Genomic DNA, 25,412 nt, shown 5'->3' on the forward strand with positions numbered 1-25,412 from the left:
TGGTTTTAATGTATTTTTAATTTCCCATGAAGTGACTGGAGTCCTCAGTGACCGGCACTCCATAATTGGCTGCCTGTGTGAACATCAGTCAGCTTAACGAGAGCGAGGGAGCTTCTGCTGCTGCACGTGCTCACACTCTCTCTCTCACACACACACAGGTATGCACTCACATTTGCAAGTGAATGCAGCTGGCTCCATTTTTTTGTGTCTTCTCCGTCTTCTCCTTTCCTTCGTCCCCTGCAACACACACACACACACACACACACATACACACACAAACACACACACACAGAGTAGGAAAGTATCATTAAGGAAGCTGGCGCTGCCACTGCTTCCAGAGGGATCAGACAAGAAGTGTTTACCTGTGAGGATGTGTGTATGGCAACGGTGTATGAATACAACGGATACAATTAGCTAAATGCCGCATGTTAGCATAGCTGCTAGCTGTAGCCTGCTCTCGCCGCGCTGACTAATGCCTGCGCAGGCTCATGGTTTCTAGGCTGTTTGGACAGAGAGACACAGGGGACATGATGCTCTGAAATGCATCCTACCTTGAGTTTAATTGACTGCAATTGGACATGGAATATTTAGAGATGCAGTGAATTTCTTTCTGCTCATATCCTCCACACACACATAAATAGTCCTTGAAAAACACGCACACAACAGGAGTCCATATTCAAAGCAATTTTGTCATATATAGGATTTATTTACACTTTCTATTTACAGATTTTTGTTTCAAAATCTTCTCTGTACACATTTTAAATTCAACAGCCACTACTCCTGTCACCCACACTGCTCTAGTATTATTAGATTTTTCAGAGTACTCAAGAGGCAGAACACATGGGAGGATTATTTTTTTCCTGTTTGGTTTTCATAAACATATTTTCATGTCTGGACAAGTAGAGCAAGAAGAAAAAAAATACTCAAAGAAGTGAGAGCAGCTGAAAATGTTACTTAAGGATACGCCCTGAAGACGCTCCAAAGAATGTGTGAAATTTGCCTGTGTGACAGAAAAAGGGCTCCAGCCACATAGCACCTTGGCCTTCATCACCATGGAGACGTGTGTGTGTGTGCTGAGAGCCAGTGGGTTACAGGTGGGCTAATCTGACACTGGCAGCAGCTGAATGTGTTTGTTTAGGAAACCATGTCTGATAGGCAGCTAATTCTGGTTAAAGGGAAATGACTGCATACAGCAAAAACGGAGAAATTCTTCTAATGAATTAAAAAGAAGAAGACGGGGGCTCGAACCTACAGTGTTTGCCCATGACCTTCCCACACACACGCACATGCACGCACACACATCCAAAGACAGTACAATAACTGTCAACCTCCAACATTATTTGTTGCCCTGGGCATCCCTGGCATCACTTATTCTCCCACAGTGTTTAATATTAATGTGTGCAATAAGGCAACATAACGTCTTAAAAACTAGGGCTTTGGATAATATACAGGACAATAACTGACTGTTCGCTAAGCCCCGCCTCCCTTAATTACTGTTGCTATGCCTGTCAAGCTTCCCATTCTTGGCACATGCTTTTTGATCAGTGGTGGATTTAACTCTGAACTTCTTTATAAATTCAAAATTCTAATTTTTAAACAATGGGTCTTTGATCACAGCTAGTTGGCAACCATCAAATTGTCAGTGGCAGATTTTATTTGCTGTAGCTAGTTAGCTAATTAAGCTAGCTGATTTAGAACACTGTCTCTTGCTAACTTTTAAATGTTTCTCATTGATTCTTAGTAAAAATGCTCCAGGGCATTTAGAATGAGAACAAACCAATGTGTTACAAATGTAATGCTATCTTGGGTAGTATTGGCAGGGTTGCTGCAGCTAACGTTAGTCTAATGATATGTTTCTTGGCCTTGGAAGTAGAATTAGCAATAGAAATAATAAATACATTCCTTACACTTTACCTCTTGTGTTTCAGGTTTTGGAAAAAACAGACACAGCCCTCCAAACTCTTTAAATGCTAAGTGCCCTATGCACACATCAGCATGTGGAGAAACATAGTTTGACAGGCTAAGCTGTGACTGGACAATCACTGTTCAGGGGCAGTTTAGCAAACAGTCAGTTGTCAAGTTTGGACTATTAATATGGTGTAAATGCCCAGAGTATGTTTGTAAGTTGGCGGTTTACACACCCCAAAAACTAGATGTGCACAAAAACAGAAGAAGATATTTTCTGTCCTTTCACAGCAAATTCAAAATGTCATACTATTGCTTGCAGAAATCTAAAACCTTTCCAAGTTAATTTGAGGTCAAAAACATATCTAGGCTGTTGGCTCGTGTCTCCAGAGTCAGGCACAACTTAATAGACTTGTCATGTAAACAGCATAAAAAAATAAAACCAGAGAGGAAAAAGACAAATCTTTAAAATGCTGATTGAAAGAATATATCTCATACAAAAAGAGAGAGAGAGAGAGGAAAAAAGGCTATAGACTTTTAAATTAAGTGCAGTTTTTCCTTGTCAGAGAGCATGGGAGATGAGGGGCTTGTGAAACTGGTGCACACTGTGTAAAAAAAAAAAAAAAATCCCAACATATGATCAAAGACTGACAGCTCTCACAGAAAAGGCGCTGAAACATCCAAAGAAACACAACTCTCTCCCCTCTCTCCTTCCATCTCCCCTTCACACACCTATGCACACCGTCTTTGTGAGACTCGGGTGACAATAATGGATCCTGGCGGAGTCTCAACAGGAAGCTCCGAACGTTAACAGCTTTGTGTTATGTCATGAATGTCTGATTACCCCGCCACCATCCACCACCCCCGCCTCCTAACATTACACCAATATGGTGCCACTGACTTTGAATAAGACACTGCATGTGTTCTGAATGAATGGGACAATGTATGCAACAAAGGCGGTGAGAAAAGACAAAGGTACTGTAATGGCACATCTACACTAAGCAGTGTTAAGTGGAAGGTCATGTGCAGAAGAATAATAAGGTTGCGTTTAAACGCACCTGCTGTTTTTGTTCATTTATGTGCATATCTGATATTCAGTTCAGAGCAGCATTTCCAAGTCTGGGAATACAAATTAAAAATAAATTCCTCCCACCAAAAGCTAAAGTAACCAACACATTTACAGCCATGATTCTGCTCTGTTATTTTGTGTTATTTACAGCAGAGGGTCTATCCCTACTGCAATATTTAGAAAATTTAAAAACTACTACTTTTGCTTGATGGAAAAGAAAATTCTGGTTCACACAGCTATGTCCTGATTACATTGTGTTTTCTATATGATAACATGTAGAGAAACTCTGTATTATCAGTGTGCCCAGTGTATTAATTATGAATCTGTGCTGGATATCAAGTTATAATAGACAGTAAAATAAATGTCGTTTTGTTCATTCTGCAGCAGCCCAGTGCGGGTTACACATGATTCAATTAAGAGAACCAATATGGATCAAGCATGTGTAATTACATTTTAAAGGTGCAGGACTTCCTTACAGATAGAGGCTGCAAAAAACCTGTGCAGTGCTTTCATGTATTTACAGGCAACAAAAGCCTTCTGGGTGAATTTTTGAGATGGAACTACTGTTCAGAGAATGTGTAATGAAATACTTCTCCTTATCTGAATTCATTCTGTAAACTGTTGCACATTTGCTGTTGAAATCATCAAACAAACGAGTGACTCCTCACTGAAAACTGATAAAGTCCCATGAAGTCTGTTCTCCTCATAATATCAAAGACTATTTCCCCGTACACCAAACCAAAGGACAACATACTGGGATGTTGAATGTGATATATTTTTTACACCCATGAAACTAAGGCCCATAAGACTGGAGGAGAGGAATGGGTGAGAAAGAAAAAAACTTTATAATTAACTTAAGCCAAAATTGCTCATTTTGATTTTCACAATTTCACAAATTTATCTTCCATGAGGAGAATTCAGTTCCTGTTGATGTGCCGATGTATTTTAGGCCTGTATGTGCCTTAATGAGTGGATTTCCACTTCTCAATATTTGTGTGTTCTGAGGTAGTGTTTGGTTCAGAGAAGAGGAGTTGTTAAAAGATAAGACATGGCCCTTCATATACAGGCAGGTCTGAGGAAAACCTAATGGGTGGGAATAAGTAGCTTTCATACTCCTAATGGCTTATTACCTTCTTTGATGTTGATCTGCGTATCTGTGACTGTCCTGACCTGCAGCCTCTTACCAGTGTTTGTCTTACACTCAGACGCTGTGATATCGGCGTGTGGGTGGGAGGACTGGATAAAGCGGGGGATCGAGCTGGTGTGTGTGGTTTGTGGGGAGGAGGGAGGAACGTGACGTTTCCCTTCAGAGACTGACTCTCTCTCTCTCTCTTTCTCAGAAAAATCCTGGTGTGTTCATGAGGGAAAACAACCTGCGTCCCCTCCTGGCACGAAGCAGGAGAGAGAAAAAAAGAAAGAACATGAGAGGTCCTGTTCCTTCAGGTTGTGTTGTGACCAAGAGAGGGGCTCAGATATGTAAACCATCTAGCACAGTGCCCTTTTGCCATCTTTCTTTGACTGAAAAAAAAAGGTCAGATTTTTGCCTCGGGGGGGGGGGGGCCAAAGAACAATGTATTGCCATGGTACTGGAAATAACAATAAGCAGAAAAGAGCATTTTTCTGAGCCAGAGTAGACCTCAGGCGGTGCTGAGCAACAAGCTTGCGGTCCAGCATCAGGCCTGAGGTTGTACTTTGAGGCCTCAGCTTGAGCAGACCAAACTCCAACACAGTCGTGGTCTTCTGTGATGAAGGGGAGGGCTCTGTGCAGGAGTGCACATTTCAGAGCTGATCAGAGAAAAAAATAATTTAAAAGAAGGCTCCACATCAACATGTTAGAATGCTACACCGCATATCCTCCCAGTCATTGGTTGATTCGAATCTCTTAGTAGCTGAAAAGGCCCATTGGGCAATTTGGGAAAGGGAGGTTAAGAAAAGGGGAGGTCCTTCCATGTAGGAATAGAGGCCTGTAAGTTCAGTAGATGACTGTGAGGGAAGGAAAAGGAGGAGTATGAGGAGGAGGAGGAGGAGGAGGAGGAGGAGGAAGAGAAGGGGAGCAGCTGCAGAGATACACGCTTATCATCTCTTGTAGTGGTTGGGCGCATCAGCAAAGGCAAACTTCAACCTGTAGGCTTCGGCCAGCAGCACGCTCACTTCCTCATTGCCCCAGTGCATTGTGGGAAGGTTCTGCAGGAGGATCATTAGCCCCTGTTGAAAAAAAACAATGAAAAAAACAATTAGAGGAGAGACAAAGAAATACATGTTCAAGAGAAAGAGGAAAGTAAAAAAGTAAAACAGTTTCAGAAAGAACAGAACATACTGAACAGAAGAGTTCAGGAGAGAAGAAAAATATTGATGCAAGAAGATAACAATGACAAAGAGAGACTGTTTAACAGAAAACAGGGCAGAGAAGGTTAATGTAAAAGAAAGGGGAAATCACACACATGGTATTTTATCATACTACAGAGCACAATATCCATGCACAACTCAGCAGGCTAATTATCAAACTCAGCAGTGTGGGTTCAGGTCAGGTTCTTCCACTGGAGTTTTAATTACTCTGTATTTGAGAAAGAACCAGTTTGGGCGTTCTTGAAGTAATAAAGAAGAAATAAGACATAAGAAACTCGAGTGGAAACATTATTTGAATCTGATGAATGTAATAAAAAAGCAGGTGTTCCTGATGCACAGGTAGGGGACCAGCATCTACCAGAAACAGATTAAGACAAAATTCAAATACTAGTGTTAAGTGGGGCTGGCCCCAAAAAGCTGATGATTCAATGACCCTGAATCTCAAAATATGCTTTGACGACTCATGTCTGCTGGCTGCTCCGATACTGTCAGCTCAGGTGTCAGATAGGTTGAGCCTGCAGAGAGCTGCACACCCGTTTCAGGAATGCAGACAGATATAAAGCAGAAACTGCTGGTTTTATGGCAAGTTAAAACCAGCTGACAACACTGTCAGCAGCCCAGCAGGAGAGACACTGCAGTGTGGTAGGATTTCATAACTGAACAATGACCAGGTGTTAACATCATGACCCAATTTACACCTGGTTATTAACATAAATCTGGGTGCACCCTGTTGGTCTACTGTTTACAATGCCCATGTTTCCTCTATCTTCACTGACAGGCAAAAATGCACAGAAACATCTTTTTAATGTGTTATCTCTAACTTAAAAATGCATGACAATGTAGGGTGCATATAAATGTAGAATCAGCTGTTGGATTGAGGAGAGCAGATCAGGAGATGGTCTGGTTTACCCTATCGTCATTTGTGAATGCAGTCTCTGCAATTCAGCAGCAAGAAATATCTTTGAAAAAGAGAATGTTGTTTATAGCGAGTGACGTAAGTGTGACCCGTGTGCAGATATTTACCAAATGAGAGAAAACAGATTTAATGAAAGAAAATAGATATAAATAAGGAAAATTCTTCACACTTGGTAGAAAGCCACAGATGACATTCCTCACTCTACTCATTCAAAATGAGTAGAGCCAGTACAGCATACAGACTGTTGAATGCTTCAATCAAGCTAATTAAGTGCTATTATGATGTACTTGTAAGGAAATATAAGTGCTGTAAAAACTGCTAACATTTCAATGTATAACAGCAATGTATTTTATAGAACACATTGTTTCTGCCTCAGCTGTGCAGTTTGTTCAGTTACAGTGAAACTAATCCAACCTCAGGTCTTTATTGGACTCCATAGAGAACACTTACTAATACCAGCTGCAAAGCCTGTGATCAGATATCATTATCTGTGAAACATATCCAGATATGAATGGTATAAATGTGGCACACAGGTGACTTTTATTTGAAAACTACAGAGCCCCAAACTGTGTATAACTATCTAAATGTAACCACAGTGCAAAATATTATTACAGGCTGTAGCTGCATTTGGGATCCCACAAAGTATACCTTTTGGGGTCTGATTTGTACAAGTGTAATGTTAGTGTAGCAGACAGGCACAGTTGCACTCGGTTTCTGCCTCTGCCTGCGTGTTTGAGTGTGACAGAGATGTTATTAACTCAGTCAAAGTGGTTTAATAACAGCTGGGAGAGAGAAAGAGAGAAAAGATAAAGAGGCGGGTCAGGGTGGGGGGAAAAAACTCAGGAAAGAAAGAACAAAGTGTCAAGTACAATTCAGTGAGGCTCAATCCTTTCCCCAGATTCCTGTTCTGTACATTACTCGGTAAGTACGAAGACAGACAACAGCAACACACACACATACGCAAGTTCAATCTTGCCGACTAATGCCTCTCTCTCAAAGGGGAATGAGACTGGTTAGCAGTGAGGGAGACTGATTGTGTGTGTGTGTGTGTGTGGGTGCGTGCTATGGATCAGTGTCCTGGGAGTTTTCATCATCAAGGCTGGAATCATTGCCGTGACAACAGGGTTTACAGCCAATCACGGCGCTGATAATCACATCGAAGGACAAATCGCCTCGGGTCCTCTGGTGTCTACACTCATCTGACTCCAGAGCAGTTTTGCAGCTTTCTGAAAGAATGTGACCCCACTGCAAAAAACTACTTTAACACCTGTTCCAGTATCTGAATATAACTGTAATGAGCCCATAGAGTAGCTTTATACTTAACCTCCATTTTATCAGTGTGTCAAAGTGCTCCTAAATTTTTATGCACATTCCACTCTTATCTTTCTACAACTACTGGGAAAGTCAAACTACACAAAACTTTAGGAGGATATATTTACTACAGCGTGGCACTTTGTATTATTTTACCCCCCTACGAATTAAACTGAAGGTGCTTGGCTCCATTAATTTTTTCCTTCCTCGGTTGTTTTTAATGAGCCAGTGAAATGACCCCAATGACTTTTCAACAAAAAGCATTTGTATTCTGAGCGAGGATGGAAAAGTGCAAGTTTTCTTCATCTAATGAAGCTCAAAGCTGCCATGCTGGTCAGATTATACAGATTAGGCCGAAGGTGTGTTACACCTCTGTCTTCTGAATAACTAGCAGGTAAACCCGGATGAAAATCTGCTTTAACAAAATGCATTTTGAAAATAGTTGTTTTTCTGAGCTTAGTTAAGAGAGTAGCTGGTGATTACTGCTGTGACTGCCTTTTTGTAAGCTGTAGGCTCTTGAAATGTGTTAAAACCCAGTTGGAGTACTTTAAAAATTCAAAGCAGAGAGAGAGCACTGCTAAAAATGCTAACAAATTTGGCCTCCGGTGCAGTCAAACATTAAAAAAGGACTCTCAGTTCATGATAAGATTCTCTCTAAAATACAAATACTGCTCCATATCACTATCATCAAAATCCAGCTGCTTGTTAAGTCTACATAACAAAATGGATGCCCTTTTAAAAGAAGACCTGGACCTTGACTTTGAGAGGTTGACCTAAGGACTTGCCCCTTGGTTCAGAAAGATGCACTTCTCTGAAGTATTTCCACTCTGAGGGATGAGGAGAGAAAGAGAGAGAGAACGGAAGAGAGAGAGGTATGCAGCCTGATCAGCATTCAGCTTGCCTTTCTCTCATCTGTATTCAATAGAGCATCTCCATCAGCTCTCTCCTTTCATCACTCGCCCTCTCTCCCATTCTCACACACATGCACAAATTCAAAATCTGACCATTTTGCTCACAGCTAACGGGCCACGGTGTGCGTGCATGTTAGGTTTATGTTATGTCAGCTCGCATGAAAACAAATGCTAAAAAAAATTATTAAAAACAATGTTTGAACTGCAGATGTTAGGCTGAATACAAATCTCCAATAACTAATAGTTCATTTAAATAGAACAAGTACAGAATTGGTAAATTATTAAACAGAAAAAGGGGGGAAAAAACAGCCATCAGGGGATGGTTAATACAACTAATCTAATTACATGTATTTCATTTGACTGTCAGGCTAACAGAGCACAGTTCATGTCTATGTATGTATGTATATACAGTATGTGAATGTGTATAGTAAGTATTTTGTACATCACCCTAGTGGTCCTGGATGCCTGGGGCAAGACACCATGTTCCTTCCCTACTGTACTTCATCGCCCCAGGCTCCTCAGGCAAAAGGAAAGCTTCCTTATGGAATAACAACACTGTATCCTGGCTATACATGACTTGTAGTGAAATTAATATATGCTGAGGAGCATCACTAGACTAAAAGAATGTTGAATGAATTCTGAATGTCTGACACTGGAGAGACTCATTAACTGAACCAGATAATTGGGATGTTGCTGATGTCGTTGCTTTTAAACAACCTTTAATACTAGAGATTGGAAATGTTGCCTAATATTACTGACAACACCGGATATGTAATTAAGTTAAATGCATAGTGAAATTTAAGGTCCATCTGCACTCAGAAGTTGCTTATTTTTTCTTCATTTGGATGGTATGTATGTACAAGACATCTGAACTAGTTTGGAAACCAATCATGATCCAATATAACTTAAATGTGATGTGGACAGTTGAAACCTCCAGTGCACATACGCTTAACGATGGACTTCTCTGTGAAATAAGAGACATGTTGTGTTTAGCATTTAAACTTTTGAAAAGAGAATACTTGCACAGTCACAGACTCTGGATTTTTCAATGAGAAAGGGCGTGGATCATTTTAAGAATTTTTAACTAGGTCACTGAACTTTTTTGCAGAAAAACCACAGTTGTTATTCCAAGCCCGTATCTCATATGTTTAAACTTGTCTACAGGGGCTCATTATTGCTGCGGTGGGTTACTCCATGTCACGATTCAGATCACAGGGTGATGTAGAGAATGCGGAGGACACGGTACTACTAGTTGAGTTTTTACACTCTGGTTGTTTGCCGTCACCACAACTACACTAATTAAAAAAAGACCGCTAACGCTATGTGTGACAACCAAAGCACCAAGAGTTAGAGTGGCTGCTGACTCGACAGGTGTTGAAAATAACATGAAATAATATGAACGAAAAGTAACACCTAGTAGAATTTGGTGCTAATGTTAACAGGCTAAGTAGCACATTCCCATGGGCAGCTAGTTAGCCTCACTTGCTAGTGGTATACAAGTGTAAGAGTGCATCAGGCCCTCTCAGATATTAAATGTTTCAAAAGGACAAATGTCTTCATTTGCTAACAGCACATTATCAACTCTATGAGGACTTTCTGAAAATGGGGAAAATATCTTAATCAGTGTTGTAGGGTGACATGATACAGGACTATGACGTGCTCCATATTAGAGAGATGGATAAGTAATAGGAGAGGAATTTTCCATGTGATACCATATCTTTATAAATCAACAATAAGCACTAATTGCTATGCTACAGGAGAAGGACCAACCGCTGTCTAATCAAGTGTTGCTTCAAGTGTCACAGCCATAAAGCAACATACCCCCAAAAAAAACATACACACAACATACACGAGTGCACTCATGTGTGCTCCACCACACAAGTACACACCTATAGTGACTGAGGAGCTTCATTAAGAGCATATTTCTGCGTGGTAACCATCTGCTGGCTATCATTTCTGTTGGGCTAATGACTTTAATATGGTTTAATTGCATACATCTCGCTGTCAGGGGGGAAAGCTGCACTCGCTCCACTCCACACAGGTGGCAACACTCCACGCTGAGAGGCCGCAAGTGTCTGTCTGAATGAGTGCGCGTGTTTGCATGAGAGAAAAAGGGAATCTGTGCAGTCTGTGAAATTCAGTGTATGTTTAGCACATGTTTGGTGGGTAGTGAAGGCTGTGTATCCAATTAGAAACGAGAGAGATATTATAAAAGAGTGTGTGGTGCATGTGTATTTGCTACAATGTGTGTCTCTGTGTAATAGGATGGAATCAGTGAAGAGATGATACAGTAAATTAGAGGTACAGGTAGACAGAAAAAGGAGACCTTTGTGTGTGTGTGCTGTCAGTGTGTATGTTGTTTATCTAGCTATCCTTGTTGTGTGTGTGGGTGCTTATGGTTATGAATATCCATTTATCCCACAATACTAACAAACACATTGATCCACCATTACTGTATACAGTACACTACAAAAAAAATGTAATTAGCTCTCCATCTCCTACGCTTGGCAAGGCTTAAAGTGGTTAATGGCTATTGATACTGAGGGGAAAGCAGATTGTCAATAGAGTCAGTGCTAAGGCTCTTTCTTCAAAAAGAGGATGGGATAATGTAATGGTTACACAGAGAGCCAAGGCCACCGCCAAGTGAAATTTATTCGCTGTGTGTGTGTGTACAGTTATCCTTTTAACCTGGATCTGACTGAGGTGAGCTGATTTAATAAAATACATCCTCATCTGCACATCACATTTATATAGCCATGCATGTTAGGTGTAGAATCCCCCACCTTTCTGAACGAGACAGTCGAGGATTCGCTCTGGTGGAAATTGCAAAACTTAGAGTCACACAGTGACCTGAGGCTAAACGGGGATGATTAACATGAAGACACCACATTTCAAAATATTGCTTCTCTATGGAAAGTTTAGAGTTGTATTTGTGAGCATTGAGTTGGATGAAACAGTGTTATGTATGTGTTGTGCGTTACAGTTGACTGTTAGTTATAAGAGCTGAAACCTCAAATTGAGTCAGAGAGAAATATTACTTCAAATGCCATTAAGACACTGACTGAAGCTATCAGCAGTAATGGTGGCTTTTGCTGAACTCATACACTGAGACAAGCGTGAGCACACAGACACGCATAGACAAAGATAAAACACACAATTAAAGCCCACTCTGCCTGAGAACCAAATAGTCTATTTGCTGGCAGAATGAGATGGTGCTAAGTGAAGTGAGTACACTGAGTGCCCAAAGTCGTGCGAGGTGCCTTGCTGTCTTTCCTGCAGTGTCAACTACAGCTCCCAGCAGCGAGCAGCTAAAGCCCTGGAGAAATTAATGGTGGAGAGATGACAGGTGTGGCGCACACAAACATACCAACAGATACATATTTGTGTCTAAAAACGGCAATCGTCTGTAGTAGCTGTTGTGTTTCTTTGACATGTATCATTACACCTCCGACCTCCTTCAACCAACACATCTACATGAACACACACATGGAGATGCAGATGCTCATACACACACAGACTGTCACCTACGAGCGCAAGCACTCCAGGTTGCCGGTGGTGGTAATGGTGTTTTGCAGCACCCTGAGGTGTAATGGGCCTAGGCACTGCTCTGTCGGGGCCATTAGCTTGCTGTAGTTCGTATAATTACACAAAATGGGCACTCTGGCAAACAGTGGGTGCTAATGTAGGAGTGGGGCACTGTAGCATGTGGAGGTAAGAGCTGACATAGGATGGCACAGCCAAGTTGTCTTGTAAAAATGGTTGGCTGGTAAAAAGCCCAGTGGATTAATGCAGACTGATCATAATGATGTGTCTATGGATAATGTAGTATTTCTGTTGCCAAATAAACACAATAAGTAAATTGTGTTTTTTCATTGATCTTTTCACAGCTAATCAACATGCTGATGAACTGATTTCACTGGTTTACATCAATGAAGTCACTGTTCCCAGCCAAGAAACACTGACATAAAACCACAGCTTGTCATTTTATATATTGGTTTAGTACAGATAAAATAAGATGTAACATGTTAATTTGTGAACTTTAACATTCCGTCATCTTTGGACAGAGCCAGGCCAGCTGTTTCCCTCTATTCCTAGTCTTTATGCTAAAATAATCTAGCTGGTTGCAGATTGGAACTTCATACGTACTGCACAGACATGAGAGTGGTATAAATCTTCTCATCTAACTCTTGGCAAGTAAACAGGCATTCACCCCAAAATGTATTCATTTAAAAGTCTGCTACTGATTTAATAATAGTCACATTAAAACAGAGCTAGAAAGGAAGCAAAAAAAATATGAATATGTAACTAAATCTGAACATCTTCTCATTTGACATTCATGTATTTCAAATGTGCTTAATGTGCATTAATTAAATGTCAGTCCAAAACTTCCAAAAGTAAACTAATTCATAAAATCCAGCTATATCCTTGACAAAGGGAAACAGATAAGGCGACATGTGGGATGTGGGTCGAACCTTTGGTAATTTAAATACTGTGGGAGTGTGAATAAGATTAAAGCATGAGAGAATGGATGATAGATTGGCTGAAAGCTTTCAGTACACATGAAACCACAGGCGTGGGTGTTCGTGTTGAGGTTATCATTTGGATACTCCAACCTCCGCTGATACCCCGGTTTTCATTAAAACTAAAACATAAAAGAGTAAATGGATATTCTTCCATGACAAAAACAACTTGGATCTTTTTGCTTTCCACTGTTCACGCTCATAGTCAGTGGGCTTTAGCCTTGCACCCATTCTGTACCAGTCAACGCCAAGCCTAATGACAAGTTCATGACCTTTGGAAAAATGCAGCCAGAAGCAATCTAAGTACTTAAACAGTTGTCTGTGCTTCTTCTGTGTATTGAAGCATTTACAGTGATATTTCACTCTGCTTGACTAGTTTCACTTTTCAGTACGTACAGCTTCAAAGTTCAGGAGTAGTCAATATTTAACCATTTGCCCCCTTCTGCATCAGCCATCTCCACCAAAATCTGGTAAATACTCCTCTTTTTGTACAGTTTCAAAAATGCAAAACTACTTCAAGATGTATGAGCCAATCCAGTGAAATACATTTATGTTGTATATCTGTGCTCGCAGAGTGCCATGTTGTCTACTGCTCCACAAGACTGGCAAAATGCACAGATCAATGGGCACTTTACCACGCAGAGACCCTGTGAACTCTAACATACTAAATTCACCAAAAGGAAAATGGAGTCTTAACGGTTTAACTCCAGCCTTCACCCACTGTCGAGTTAACTACGAGGTTAATGCCACCCTAATCAAGAGTTTGTGATCCCTGAAAAAACGCAAGAGCACAAGTGCCTCAGTTCTTGCTTTGACTGCATATAAGAGCATTTAAATTTGAAATTCAATATTTATGTCTCAGTTCACGACCCAGCCCATTCCTCAAATATCCTTTCTTCTCTTTTTCTTAGAAATCTATTCATACCCCTCTTGCTGCTGCTGCTGCTGCTGCTGCTGCGGTCTGTTTATTCCTTACAAGTGGGTCGATATTGCTGTTTATTTGGCATTTTTGTGTCTTAACTGAGTTGCAAAGGAGGAGGGAGCATGCAGTTGAGCTTATGGGCTGACAGAGCAGCTCCTGTTATTCTGTTATCTTAGGGCAAAAAAGCCATAAGACTCTGACTCTTCCTATCTCTATTTTCCTCTCTCTTGCGCCAGTGATAATGTCGGTAATGACACTCAGACGGTGAGCTAATCACCTCACACACGATTGTTTTGAGCTGATAAATGCTTTTTTAGAGACTCCTGGCAATGGCAGACACATGCTGGGGTGCATCGATCAACAGAACAACACCACCATTCAGTTATACAGCTAATATACAACTGCATTTGTGCACATATTTTATGGCACAAACACATACACACACAGGCGCACGCACTCACTTACTTACTTGTTGTCTACCCAATGCCACACCATGACTGATCACTACCGACTCTCCAAGCAGCTTTGGTCATCAAAATCGTACAGCGCAATAATTCAACGTACAAGCCCACGCAAGTTAGCTTTAAAGCAAACTTTAGCTGTCAGTGATGGAGAGCATGTAGGAGGAAGGAGAGCAGTGAAAGAGGGATGTCACAGAATAAAAGGCAGGATGGGGTGGAGGGTTACATAATTACTTCCATCATATTAACTCCTCTGTTTTCCTCTCATTTTTTTCTCCTCTTCTCCTCTTGTTTTGGTTCAAATAGATTCATATGCCACGTCCGGGCACAGCACTCAATCAACGGGGTGATTATTAAAAGTTGTTTACCGGGGGTGGCCTTGTCTCACTTTCAGCACTATTGACTACAGTGCCATCCATCAGAGGAGCTGCAAACCCTTGAGAGAGTCTGCTCGATACAAGCCAAGTTTGGGAATAAAGTTCTGACGAGGTGGGGGTGAGGAGATGAGGAGGTCTTGTCTTGATAAATGGGTTAAAAGTATGGAATTAATCAGAGGAGGAACCCTGCTCTTAGCTGGAAATTGCAAGGTGGTGAGCCTAATGAGGACTTGCTACTGCTCATGCATACATTGAAAAAAGGAAAACAAACCAAAAATGCACCTATACACATTGAATGAGCTTATCAGAGCCACCACATATATGGACATGATACAGAAATACAAATTAGCAACCATTTCACAATAAATATTCCACTATAAGAAAATGAACTAGTCCATTCATTACAAAGCCTTGTCTTTTCAGCTGCAAACAACACTGTTACCAGATTATTAGGAACAGCTCTGTAAGCATCTTTTTGAAGCTTTTTTGTTGACACTGAGTTAGAGAGGTGTTTATCCATCTCTGTGGTCAGTTTTTAAAGCCTTTGTACATGGTGGCATTGGTGGCTCATTTCTACAGATAATATTTTCACATCAAAAATAACAGAAAAAGGGATGGTGCATGCAAAAGTCACTGCAGTAAAAACAGGGAAAATTGCTTTTTTCCAGCAGAGGGCCCTACGGATTACATTGTTTACAATACTCTGCAGCATTTGTGCTGGCAGAGACAAACATCTAGAGTGACCAGATGTCCCGATTAAATAGTGAGAGTTCCAATTTTCGAGCATTTGTCCTGGCGTCCTGACAGGGACACACTTTGTTCTGATAATTAGACTGAATGGATTTGAGTTTTGTTTTTCCAAAAATAAACTTTTAAAAGGGATCTTTGTGAAGTGTTTCACCAAGGAAAATAATGGCGTAAATTAACACTGTAAATAGAGGAAGGGGGGACTATGTTTTTTTCTTGTTAGTATAAATTACAGTCATAGGAAAAGCACAATTATCAGAACATAGCAAAGTCACAAACTGGTCATCAGCCATGAATGAAAAAAACCCTCTTCATTGGTGTAATGGAGAACACTGGCGGTGAATAGAATCAGATTTATCTATAGGCAGACTGGAGTTCAGATGCTGGCAAACAATTAAATGGGTATTTATTCTATTTGCATCACATTAATGTGTTTTCCTATTAGCATAAATTAATTGCTCGTGTCACCATACACCGTGATGAGCCATGCCACAACATGACTGATTTTCTCCCATGGCCAAACTCAGCACAGAGCTGCACCTCCTTAATTGTCTACATATGATATATATATATATATATATATATATATATGTGTTATTTGGGGTGTGTTATGTTGCTTGTGCAGATGCTGCAATTAGTAACTCATTCAACCTCACACACACACACACGCACACAAACCATGCAACTGTATATATGCATCATCACTGTGTAATGGCAAACTAACATTTTGTGAGAAAGTGGAGCTGAAAACTCTCCTAGACAGAATTTAGAACTTTTCATCTTCTCTACAATAAATAAAAAAAATAAATAAAAAAATTAAATTAATCCTTAACGAAGGTGTGTTCACAGTCACAGTGATTGAAATAGTGCTGACATTTCCAGAACCCTCTGGTTCCTCTGGACTGCCTTCCTTTCCTTTATTGCTAAGGCTGCCTAACCTAAGGCGCTCTCTGCACGTAACTGATCTGAGGACAGACTCTGACATTTGCAAAGGTCCATAGTTTTTCACACACCATTAATTAAGATGAAAACAAATCTTTGTCTCCCTCCTTTCACTTTTCTTCCCTCAATAAAGCTCACTTGCACAAAACAAAGTGACAGCGTGAGTCCGTTTACACAGAGCTAATAACTTTGCATTCACATAAACACTCTATGCTTCACATTAATAATCATGATGGAGTTACTTAGGATGGAGGCTATTCAACAGCACTTAGGAATTAAATCACAAGGAAACAGTATTAAATGGAGACAGTCATGATCAAATCCTGCTCTTACAAATACATGCATTACAAATAATGCTCCTGGTTTTGTTATGCATGGACACAAATGGGAGCACGTCCTTGTGAGTCTGTAGATTAAAGTTCATGCTGATTTCATTTTACAAAACTGAATCTCAGACAATAGAATCTAATATCCTTGAACATGCTAAATAAAAAAAAAGTTACGTATTCTGTATTCGTATTCGTACTAATCTGTTAGTTAGTTAATGGTTATTTTATTTTTTTCATGTAAATGAAAAAAAAAAAGGGAAAACAGAGTAGTAAATACACCTGGTAGAATGTATAAATGAATTATACCCTATTATTAATTAAATTAATAGGGTAGATCTCATGCATGATTGAGCATCCAGCTGTTTCTTTAATCACCTTGCAACAAATTCATGGACTAATGTGTAAATACAATATGTGTCTTCATAACTGTTAAGGTGCAAGAGTTCACACATAAAAATCAGACTAAAAATCAAATTTGCTGAGGGAAAACTGACTTTGTATTCACATTACCAAGAGGACATCATGTTTATAAAGGTTCTGATGCATAAAGCTGTAAAGAGAAAACATGTCAACACAATTTGTACATGTAAATACACCTGAAGAGATTCAGACACTCAGAGTGCATGTAGAGAATAAATTGTGTCATTTTGAAACTCTGGATCTAGGAACTGAAAGTCAAGACAAACTGCAAATTGGAAAATGGCTAAATTGCAAAAGTGGCAATATTGTGCTTCTTTATGGCACATATTACAAGTTGCCATTTCACCCAAAACCTGACAAGAACCCTCATCTCCCTGAGTTTCTGTCTGCTGGGGTTGTGGTTATTGCTTAGATTCAAAATACCACTGAAAAACACAGTAATTTGCTGCATCTGAACCCTGAGGGGGGTTGTCAAACTCAGACTGGTCCATTGTCAAATTTCCAGGCCCAGGTACAGCACCACAATCAAGCAGCTCCACATACATGGGCTTAAAAACCAGAGTGCAGGGGTTTTTCACAGCCATTTAGAGTTAGTTGTGCAATGGCCCTGTTGGTGTCGGCAGGTAGTACAGACTAATGGGGATGGCGCTGACTGTGCTGGCATTTCCTAAAAACAGCAGTGCAAACACACACCTGCATAATATCTCTCTGCTTGCCCATTACTGTGTGTGCTGTGTGTACTGTGTGCATGATCGAAAGTGAATGTGTGTGACAGGTGATGCATGAATGTGTGAATAAAACGGTGCAGTGTAAGAGAGAATTGTTTATGTGCATGTTTATGTTGTCGTGCCAGGCTTTTTGAGTGACAGAAAGTGTGTTAAAATGTGTGTGTGAGTGGGTATGTGTGTGTGTTTGTGCACGCGCCAACTTATCCATGCTGCCCAGGCCTGCAGTTAGCAGTAGTGCGCTAGCTCAAGTGGAACGGTGGAAGGCAGATTGCTTGGGGAGTGCCATACTCCTCCTGCTTTTCATTTAGCAGCTTAACCAATCCAATCCCACAACCGGGGGAGGAGATTCACAGTTACTCTCCTTACTATGTTTGATAACAATGCATGAATTATCCTTTTAAATTACTTTCTGCATGCATTTTTTAATTAAAACCGTTAAAGTGAATCAATCATTTGTGTTCCCTCTCAGGACCCCAAGCATGTAACTCACCAGCAGTTTGTCATACACCACTGCTCCTCACGCTCTACATTTTACAGTAAAGGCAATTAGCTTACAATTTTTGCTACAGTGAGTGACTACACTGCAGTGACTGAGCAGATTTAGAGGGTTATGTGTATTAATTTGACCTAAAAAGAAAAACTTGTTTTTTAACTCCCACATTTGCATTTATGAGTTTGAACCTGAAACTTTTCAATCTAATGTGTCCACAGCTTTGAGAAGTGGTGAAATGTATGACAAAGTATTATGATTTCAAAGCAGGATGTAAGTTGTTATTCAAATAATAATGTTAATTAATTTCTGGGGTAAACAGGTTCCCAGCAAAATACAAATCAATCAAAACAACAATTTATAGCCACGAAACAAAACAACAAGCTGTTAATGTTGCTGTGCTAACTAGCTGCTACAAGCCTAGTTAGCCTCCAGGCCTGGAGAAATTGGAGTTGTAATTCTGTGTAATAATAAGAAGATTGATGAGAACAGGTTGGAAGCTTATATACTGCTGAGAGCATGTGCTGTTTGTGTACATGCATGTTCTAGGCTGAAAAGGCCAGACTGATTTCTGTAAACCCCTTTAAAAAAAATTGTCTTTTTTACTTGTCCATTAACATTTTACTATTTTTGATCATATTTCCTGTGTAAATTCTGAGGCCATGACTGGTTAGTTAATGTAAGGCCTGCAAAAAATTAGGCAAGTAGTAATAAATTACATTACTAACTATTTTTTAAGGGTGCAAACAACAATTATCTTCATGTTTGATTAATCTGAATTGTTTTCTTTATAAAATATAGTGAACGATGCCTACTATAATTTCATATATGTCAACTTCATGGTGGTGCAAGAGGACAAGTTAGAGGATCACCAAAGCCAGAATGATTGATTTCACAGCAATGCATGGAGCAGTCACTGAGATACTGCAGTCACCAGTTTGGACCAAAGTGGTGGACTGACTGACCCGTACACATCCTCATCCCTGGAAGCCCACTGCTGATGAGGTCAGTGATGAAGTGACACGCCGAGGGAAAAAGGGAGGGAAGAAAGAGCAGGAATAAGTAACAGAGATAGAAAGAAAGGTGGAATGAAAGAAAGAGACGAAAGGAAGCAACAAAACAAAATGAAGCGTGAAACAGAGAAATAAAGAAAGGCAAAAACAAAGGGGCTGGGAATTAGCAACATGAAACAGACCGACAGAGCCACAGACAGAAAGAGAAAGAAAGGCAGACATGAGAGGAGAGGGATGCCGTGAGGGTTGCTGGGTAAAGCATGTGGAGATAAGAGCTGTTCAACGGGCCCTTAAGAACCTGGCAGGCCCACGTTTGAACTCTGAGGCTCAGTGGATCAGAGGCAGAAATCTCTTGGAATTAAACCACTAAAGCTGAGAAGAGAAGAAATCTTTACTTTTCTCTTTCCCCACTGTCACTTATCCGCATCAGAAAAATACTTAGTAAATTGTATTATATTTACTAGATCAGTTTGAGAAAATAAGAATTTTTCTCTGAAAGCAACAGCAGACTGTAACTGCAGAGAAATGTGTAAAAGCACGTTTATTTTATTTTTAAGAACTGCAGATATGTTTAATTGTAAGTTCAAATTAAAGTAACATTTAGAAAGTCTTACTGAAATTTCAGCACGAATGCATACTTTCAGTCTGAATATATATAAATATCTATGAATCCAGATAAACTCAGCCAGACGACACACACACACACACACACACACACACACGCGCACAGGATGACATCTGTGTTCCATTAAGTATAGACAACAGACTTCCAATGAAGACATAAACAAATAGGCGATGAGAGCTCATTTGCTGTATACTGGACCAGGGAAAATGCCAAGATGACATTTGGCTGTGTCTCTTTATGAATATGTGTGTGCCTGTGTGTGTGTGTGTGTGTGTGTGTGTGTGTGTGTGTGTGTCTTTGAATGACTGGGTTCTTTGGGGAGATGTGTATGGCGTCACTGTTGTATTGATGACATTAATGCTATGAGGAATGTACATTATTGTGAACTTATCAAGACAACAGGCAGACATAGATGAAGTGTTGAGTTTCCATTAGCAAGAAATAGAATTGATAGGAAATTTAAACAGGAGTAGTTAAAGAAACAGGGACACGTTGTACAAAAATGTGATAAAATATAAAAATGAGAGAATTAGGAGGAAAAGCCTGCCTCTAATATAAGCCTGTTTTAAATGAAGGCCTGTAGTTCTTCCTGCAAGTCTTTTACCACATTACCACAGCAGGGCAAGTAGAATTTCAAAAGTTTCATGCAGTTTCAGTGAGAAGCATACATCCAAAGAGCATTGAGGTGAGCGCTCCTGGGGTTCACTTAGGAGTCTGAAGTCCTGAACTACTACTTCAGCAGACTTAGACTGTGGGGTGTATGCCAGAGTACATTTTGAAGATACTGAAGACTGGGTTTTCAATAATTTGTCTAACGGCAGAAAATATTTTCAGAAATCTATCTTTGGATTTCATTAGTTTTGCAGGTTTTTGGTCATAAACCAAAGGATTGGACAAATTAGACAAGGGGGGAAATCAGATCATCATTGGGTTGCAGTTCATCCTGAGAGGGACATGAATACATGTAGCAAACATCATCAATTGCTATTGAAACGTTTCATTATAAAACACAAATGTCTTCCTCATGGTAGCACTACAGACTAAAAGTTGGAGGATGACCAAAGTCATTCATGGTCTGGGGACCATGAATGTCTGTTAAAAATTCTGTTCTGTCTAATAGATGTTGAGATATTTCACTGGATAAGAAACAATTTTGATCTGCTGTCAGCTCTGCATGAAAAGTCAGGTTATCACCCCAGCTATTAGGATTCATCATCTGGGCACAATGAATGTCTGTAGCTAATGGCACAGCAATCCATTCAATAGTGTTTGAGACACTTCACAAAAAGCCAAAAAATGTCAACCTCAGATGGGTGACCAAAGTCAGGAGGTTTCATCTTCTGGGGATCATGAATGTCTGTGCAAGATTTTATGGCAATACACTGAATAGCTGTTGAGACATCTCATCCTGGACCAGGGACAAGTGGTTGACTGACCGGTAGACACTGCCATCCCAAATTGTAACTGCAGAGATTAAGAGTATTTATTTTTCATATTAATGTGATGTGTAGTCACAAGCCTCTCTCATACTTGTGGGTTCTGATGGCACAAAAAATGACACTGACCTTGCTGTCTTACAGTAGATGGTGTTTAGGAGCTTCCTGAATTCATCAGGATTTTTCAGTCTGCCACTGCTGACCTCCTCACAGCCTCTACCAGCTCTCAGTATGTCTGCTTAGTCATGTTCAAGTGATGAAAATTTCCATGAATGCACTGATTTTCTAAAACTATTTTAATGCAACAGTAGACACAATGTAACTGCACAAAGGTATGCAAGGCTTTTCTGCGCTCATAGTTCAAAATGCTACAGAAATCCATTGAAAAAAAAAACAACCTATCCTTAAGTTCAGTCTGAAATGGAATCCAACAAAAGGTAATAATCTTATTTGAGCTTGAGAGAAAAGGGGAATAGTCGAGAGAGGCTAAGAAGAATATGAAATTAAGAACACATGAGCAAGGTGATGTCTCATCTTTAAACTCCAACAGCCTCCAGTGTCTCACTTGGTGGGTGAATCAATTGGCCTCCAACTACAACACAGGTTCTTTTAAAACCCTAACCCTAAGACTCATGCTGCTTTTGAAGACTTCCTCTTATTTGTTCCATGGCGGGAGTCACAGAGAAGACAGAGTGGAGGGCTTGAATGTCAGTGCCAGGAACACACATTATGCAATTTTAGCCCCCTTGCATCAGTTGAAATTATATTGGTTATAATTTCTCTCTTCAAAATAACCACCTGAGGGGAGTTCCACTAAAACTCAGATGTGAAGCACCTCTGAAAAGCTAAGAGTGATTCCTTATTAAAGCAAGGGAAAATATAACTCTACAGTGAATAGAGTTAATAAATAAAATCCAGCAGAATAGCAATATTCATAAGGACTTCTATGATCCAATGATGTCATTCATACAAATTCTCATTATCTACTTGTACTGGGAGACTGCTATTTTCAGATTTGCCATGACATGGTCTTAGAATTTAAAAAAGCTTTTTACTAAATCTAAATGATGCTCTAAGTCTCTTTCTCTTTTTAAGTCAAACTACTATTAACTTGTCTGAGTAAAATCATAGTTTTATAGCCTGTTGTCTGGAAACTCTAACCATCATGGATTCTTCACTGAATACACACATCTAGTGTTACCTAAAGACAAGATCGACCTCTAGAGGACAGTTTCACTGTCATTTATTTGGGAGTCAGTGATAAAAAATGTCCGTGGCTTTGTTGTGTCCATTTCAACATTTCATAAAAGTTTGCCACGCCATAAATTTGCTCTCAATAGGAAAAACAAATGTATCGTTCTAAAGCTCTACACCCTCGTGCTACTCTCTCATCGTGACATTGATCATCCTCCTTCACATCTCCTCTTTATCTCTCATTCATGAGGATGGATGCTCTGCCCTTGACCCAGCACTTGGTAGTCTGTCTGGCGATCCAGCAAGTAAAAGAAACTATATGGAGTTGGGAGAAAATGCCTTCTTCTGAGGATAATACAGAATCACTGCTCGCTGTGAATTAAAAAAAAACACATACACACGTATATGACCACACAATGTACAAACATAAGAGAGACAGAGAGAGAACATAAGAGAGAACGAGGTGCAAAGTAAAGCAAATGAAGAAAGAAAAAAGAACAGAGAAAGTATTGAAAATACAGATAAGTAAAAAACTGTGCAAAAAAGTCAAAAAGAAAAGAGGAGAGAGCAGCCAAAGAGCAGCTATGATGTTTGTATGTGATGATATTCGACTGTGTTGCCACTATTAAGAAGCCAGGTCCCCCAGTGAGCTGGCAACCAAAGTCACCTTCTGGCAGCTGTCTACTGTCATCTACTAATGCACTCACAACGACTTTTGAACCTCACAGTTAATGACCAGGGAGATAATGGAGAGGGATGTAGGCCATGAATGACTCTACAACAACAGTCTGACTGTTTTAATGTGTTTTTTTCCTACAGAACCGGGACAAGTGAAATTCATTTACATAGATATAAAGCTATGTACAGTATATCACCATCAGTGTCACCACCTGGTATAAAAAAGTGTGTGTGTGTCTTTACTATGTGTGTGAGTACCAGTCTGTGTCTCACCTTTAAGTAGAAACATAAAGGTTTACAGCGCCCCCTATGTCCTACGTGCACATTACCTGAAAATCCCTCTCCTCTAGAATCTCTTTCCTCCACCTCACCAGGAAGGCCGCGCACACGTATAGGTGGAAATGGGAGAAGCCCTCTGGTTCAGCCTGGCGGAGGAGAGAGATGAAAACATTAAGGACAGATGATTTACTCCAGATTTAACATTTCACAGCGGTAAAACAAAAGATACCTCCATCACAGCCATGTTATACCCAAACAGAAGCTTAAAGATGTAAAGAGAGCTCCTCAGTACGTTCAGAATATCTACAGAAGTAAATTTTCATCACATTTCATGAAAGATTTAGAGCCTTTTTTTCCTGAAGTGAAAAAAATAGAGAAGATAGAACATTTTTTCTGTCACAATACAGACATTTACATCTGCAAGGCGACAGAGACAAAGAAAGATACAAATCCCCTCTTCTTTCCACAGCTTTTTATTACAGCCCCTCGTTACGTTTGGCGACTCACTTTTTTTATGACTCTGCAGTGAGTGGGGGTAATTAATACAGGGGGGAAAGACAAAAGATGAGATGTTCCTTGTTCTATTCTACTAATTTTTTTTGCCCTCAAGAGCTATATCACATGGAGGATAATTACCAGGGCATTTGAATGCAAGTGACTTAAGAGTACTTGCTCCCCCTTAAAGGTGGGATTCAGCATCCAAAGTACAGCTTAAAATGAGGGATTTTCTCAATGCAGTCTGGCATGGTTGTCGTGGGGCTTTAGTTCCCTCACGTATGTAACTTTAGCTCAAAATTCATGGAATCAAAGAGTGGAATTGCTCTAGTGAATGCGTGTGTGTGCTACCCAGATGTACATGAGTGGAGAAAACACACATAGACTCACATGCTTAGCAATAGCACTGAGTCATGAATTATTCTACAAGTGTGCTCTCTGAGTCTACATTGATAGTATGCTGCATTCAAACATACTAAAATTTTACTACCCAGGCATCACTAAGTAAACAGACTCTCGCACACAACTGCTCTTTAACTCTGATATACTCACAGGTGAGTGAATAAAGAGCTCAAGGCTACACACATGCTCAGCAATGTTTAGCACATTTATGTACTAATTTACAGGACTCCAATTACACAGAGGGGTGTAGTATTACTTCCTTTCTTCTTTGTCTTGTAACCAGCTGTAAGTGCTGCTCTTTAACCTCCATACTCATTTATGTGTAACAATGAGCCATAACTCTGCAGGAATTAACAGAAACTGCCTTTCTGCTGTGATAATTGAAATTCCCTCCAGGAAGGAAGGAAGGGATAAACAGATTAATAGCGGATAGATAGATTGTAGCCGAGAGATAAAGTTCTAAAAATAAAAATTAGTCTCCTTCCTTTTCTTACAGCATTGTTGTTCCTCTTGTGTTCTGGGCTTTCTAGACAGATCGATTCTCTCTTTGCCTTTTGTGTACGTCTCCTGTTGTTTGGGTTTCCTCTTACTTTACCTCCCACATAGTTAAAACGATTTTCAGAATTTCCCAACTGAGAGGGTGTTTGTGTGCATGTGTGTGTGTGTGTGTGTGAGAGAGAGAGAGAGGGAGAGAGGGAAAGTGAAAGAGAGAATACAGGAAAAAAAGAGGGGTGTTTGTGAACAGCGAAGCGTAGCGTGATGTGAGTTGTAAACTGGCAGGTGATTGGCTTGTTGGTCTAACCTTGCAGCTCCAATCCAAACAACTAGAGCAAGCAAGTGCGCGCACACACACACACACACACACACACACACACACACACACACTCAGAAACACA

General features: G+C 40.1%; 1 protein-coding gene across 3 annotated transcripts in view; it reads right to left on the reverse strand.

The window, feature by feature from the left end:
• Positions 1-685: 685 nt before the first annotated feature.
• tbc1d22a (TBC1 domain family, member 22a) overlaps positions 686-25,412 on the reverse strand; it is a 115,003-nt gene continuing 90,276 nt past the window's right edge. For all 3 annotated transcript variants that reach the window (XM_018700500.2, XM_018700497.2, XM_018700499.2), the window contains 2 exons: positions 23,670-23,765; positions 686-5,179 (listed from right to left, as the gene is read on the reverse strand). In XM_018700500.2, coding sequence (XP_018556016.1) covers positions 5,051-5,179; positions 23,670-23,765 — 225 coding nt within the window. In that variant the 3' untranslated portion in view covers positions 686-5,050. The remainder of the gene's footprint in view (positions 5,180-23,669; positions 23,766-25,412) is intronic.

This window comes from Lates calcarifer, linkage group LG18 (assembly GCF_001640805.2).
Source record: "Lates calcarifer isolate ASB-BC8 linkage group LG18, TLL_Latcal_v3, whole genome shotgun sequence".
NCBI lineage: Eukaryota > Metazoa > Chordata > Actinopteri > Centropomidae > Lates > Lates calcarifer.